This window comes from Asterias rubens, chromosome 4 (assembly GCF_902459465.1).
Source record: "Asterias rubens chromosome 4, eAstRub1.3, whole genome shotgun sequence".
NCBI classification, from domain to species: domain Eukaryota; kingdom Metazoa; phylum Echinodermata; class Asteroidea; order Forcipulatida; family Asteriidae; genus Asterias; species Asterias rubens.
The window spans coordinates 4954470-4957276 of NC_047065.1; the positions used below are offsets into that span (position 1 = coordinate 4954470).

Sequence of the window (2807 nt, forward strand, 5' to 3'; positions counted from 1 at the left end):
GAGACCTCAAGTTTAGAATTTGAGGTCTCGAAATCAAGCATAGCTTCATTTAAATAGGATTACAACAATCGAACCGTTAAACAAATCCGACGGTATATTTTGAATTTGAAAAATGACGAAAGTACTCTGTAGAAAGTAAGTAAAACATAATTATATTAAACTGAATTTTAAAAATTCAAGAAGCAACTCTCTAAAAAAAAAGAAAAAAAAGAGCTAGATATAACAAAAATAATATATGAAAAAAAAGACCTTCGTCGGAAATACATAAGGTCATTGTCGGCTGGTATACACTAATGCCGTCGCGTTCCCTGTGTGCACTTACTATAACTATATACAGGCTCAAAGAGGGGCCAGTCTCTAATGGCCTCTCCCCTCGTTTTCGCTGTATAATCAGACAAACAAGTCTATTGTAAACGAAACAAGAGGAACTTTAACGTAGAGAGATTGTTATGTAATAAAGGTGATCCATTTACAACACACAATATCTACAGGGAGAAATGTATTGCACATCTAGGCCTATGTTTTGCTATTAAAAAAAACACTGTAGCACTAAACTTTCTACATAATTACACACCATACCACAATGATAATAGTTCAAGATAAAATGTTGTCGATTTGAAAGTCTAGTGCCCTCTGTTGACCTTCTCGGCACTTTCCAACGGAGAAGTGGATTGTCTGATACGGGAACTGATGGCTCAGCGGCCATGCAAGGTCTGCTTTAGCAACGGTATGGAGCGATGCGGAGTTGCCGCTAGACGGGGACAGAGGTCGATGGCCTCGGCAGCGTTTCTTGCTACGTGCCTGGTGATGCTGGTGAAATATCTCGGCCATCTTCATCGGTGGAGGGTAGGACATTTCGGCGGCAAAATGGGGGAATGGACAGTACTTTGTCGTCTGATGGGGCAACCAGGCTACCGGGTAGCACCTCTGGTTTGTTGGGTAGGTTGTGAAGCCGCTGACGCCCTTTGGGTGTGACGGTGTTTTGCTCGGGCTGGGCTTGGTGCGGCTGGCTGTCTGGGTTGATGGAGGGCGTGTCTTTGCGGGTGCAAGATTGTGATGCTCGCTCGAGACTCTCTGCTCGGTCTCGCCGCATTCTGAGAAACCAAGGATACTGTCAATACTGAAGGGACCGGTAAATTTGGACCGTGGCTTACCGGTGCCGATCTCGGGCTGTGTGGCCCGGCTCCTCTGCCTCGACGACTTCCCCTCCCTCTCTTTCCCCCGCGGGATGCGTTTACGGCGCCTACGGAAAACCCCGTCGGCAAAGGTGTACTCACTGTCTTCGTTGATGGTCCAATAATTGTCCTTCCCCCAGGGCCGTGCTGGATCCCGTAAGATCTTCACGAAGCACTCGTTCAGTGAGAGATTGTGTCTGACGGAGTTTCTCCATCCCGTGTAGGAACCCCTGAAGAAGGCAAACCTCTTCATCAGATACTCATTAATCTCTGCAAGAGTTAGTCTCCCTGTAACCGAGTCCTTGATTGCCATGGCGATCAATGCTATATAGGAGTAAGGTGGCTTGGGGTGACGATGGTAAGTCGGTTTTCCTTTGGGTTTCAATGGGTCACGTACTTCATTCTTACTGGGGCCGATGGCCTCATCTTCCGGGGAGTGCTCGAAGCCTAAGACGCTGGGTGAGATTGGCGCATCGGACACGGAGCTTGTCCACGTCCCGGCCGGACTGTGCGGTGGGGATGATGGGTGGAAACACTCCTCCACATCCATTGTTACGTCAAAGAGGGAACTATAGGTGTTTAGTCTTGCAATGTTCTTAATAGCCGTCCCCACAAGCACATGCTGTATTACCACTTAAATAAGATTGCCGCAAAAGTTCTTCAAGAAACAGTCTTGTGCGTTAGTAACGGGCTCAGACTGAATTCACTGGTCTCGATGCGACCTCATGCACGAGACGACGACACCAATTCACAACCCCTCGATTCTAAACTGTCAATTTATAAGCGTGGCTCCCAAACCCAGGCAGTCCAAGTTGACACAAGTATTCAGGGCCTCTTTCTCTGTTAACATGATGATAAGGGGCGATCGGGTGTTGTAATAAGGGCGGGCTATTTGGGTGCACTCACGGTGTTTACTCGTGTGACATCAATCAAAGCAAAGGGGTGAATTGCAGGGAGCCAGCGGGGGAAGGTGACGGTGATGGGGCCGCTGTGCTCTCTTCGTTGGTCCCTAGTTAGTTTGTTATTGTTATGGAAATAAGGAAAAGCAGTGACTGTGGTGGATTGATGGAAGAGATGGCTTAGGATGAGTGGGGTTGTGCTGTGTACAAGAGCGGATGACCAGATGGGTATAGAGATGAACGTCAGAACATGGGCACGAGACTGCCCCTTTCGTGGTCATTTCTCTATGCTTGGACATTGGACAATATATACAGGACAGGCGGTTCAGAGACTTGAAGAAACTCTACGAATGAAATGTTTTGGAAAGGGATGAATTGATAAAAATCGTATGCAAACTTATTCCCAAATGTTGGTGCGCAGTGACAAAGTTAAACCAGGATCGGCAAAGGGTATACATTATTGCTGAAGAAGATACAAGAAGCAAAGGGCTAGACACAAGAAAAATATACAAACAAACAAACAAAAAATGAAACAAAACTAAGACATCTCCTTGGTCTCAACATTCCGTCAGGTCAGATAATTGGTTGCAAGAAGATAAAACAACAAATGTTGAGATGTTCGAGAAATAGGGAACATTGTGTCGTCACAGTGGCGGGTAGATAGGCAGGGACTGCGGTGTTTATAAGAGCTGGGTGGATTTCACAAAGGTAGTCCTAACTTAGGACTAGTCCT

General features: G+C 46.4%; 1 protein-coding gene across 1 annotated transcript; it reads right to left on the reverse strand.

Annotated features, from left to right (window-relative positions):
- Positions 1 to 265: 265 nt before the first annotated feature.
- Positions 266 to 2281, reverse strand: LOC117289609 (forkhead box protein Q1-like). Its single transcript, XM_033770810.1, has one exon. It carries the CDS (start codon positions 1723 to 1725, stop codon positions 595 to 597), a length of 1131 nt encoding a protein of 376 aa, XP_033626701.1. The 5' UTR covers positions 1726 to 2281; the 3' UTR covers positions 266 to 594.
- Positions 2282 to 2807: the final 526 nt, after the last annotated feature.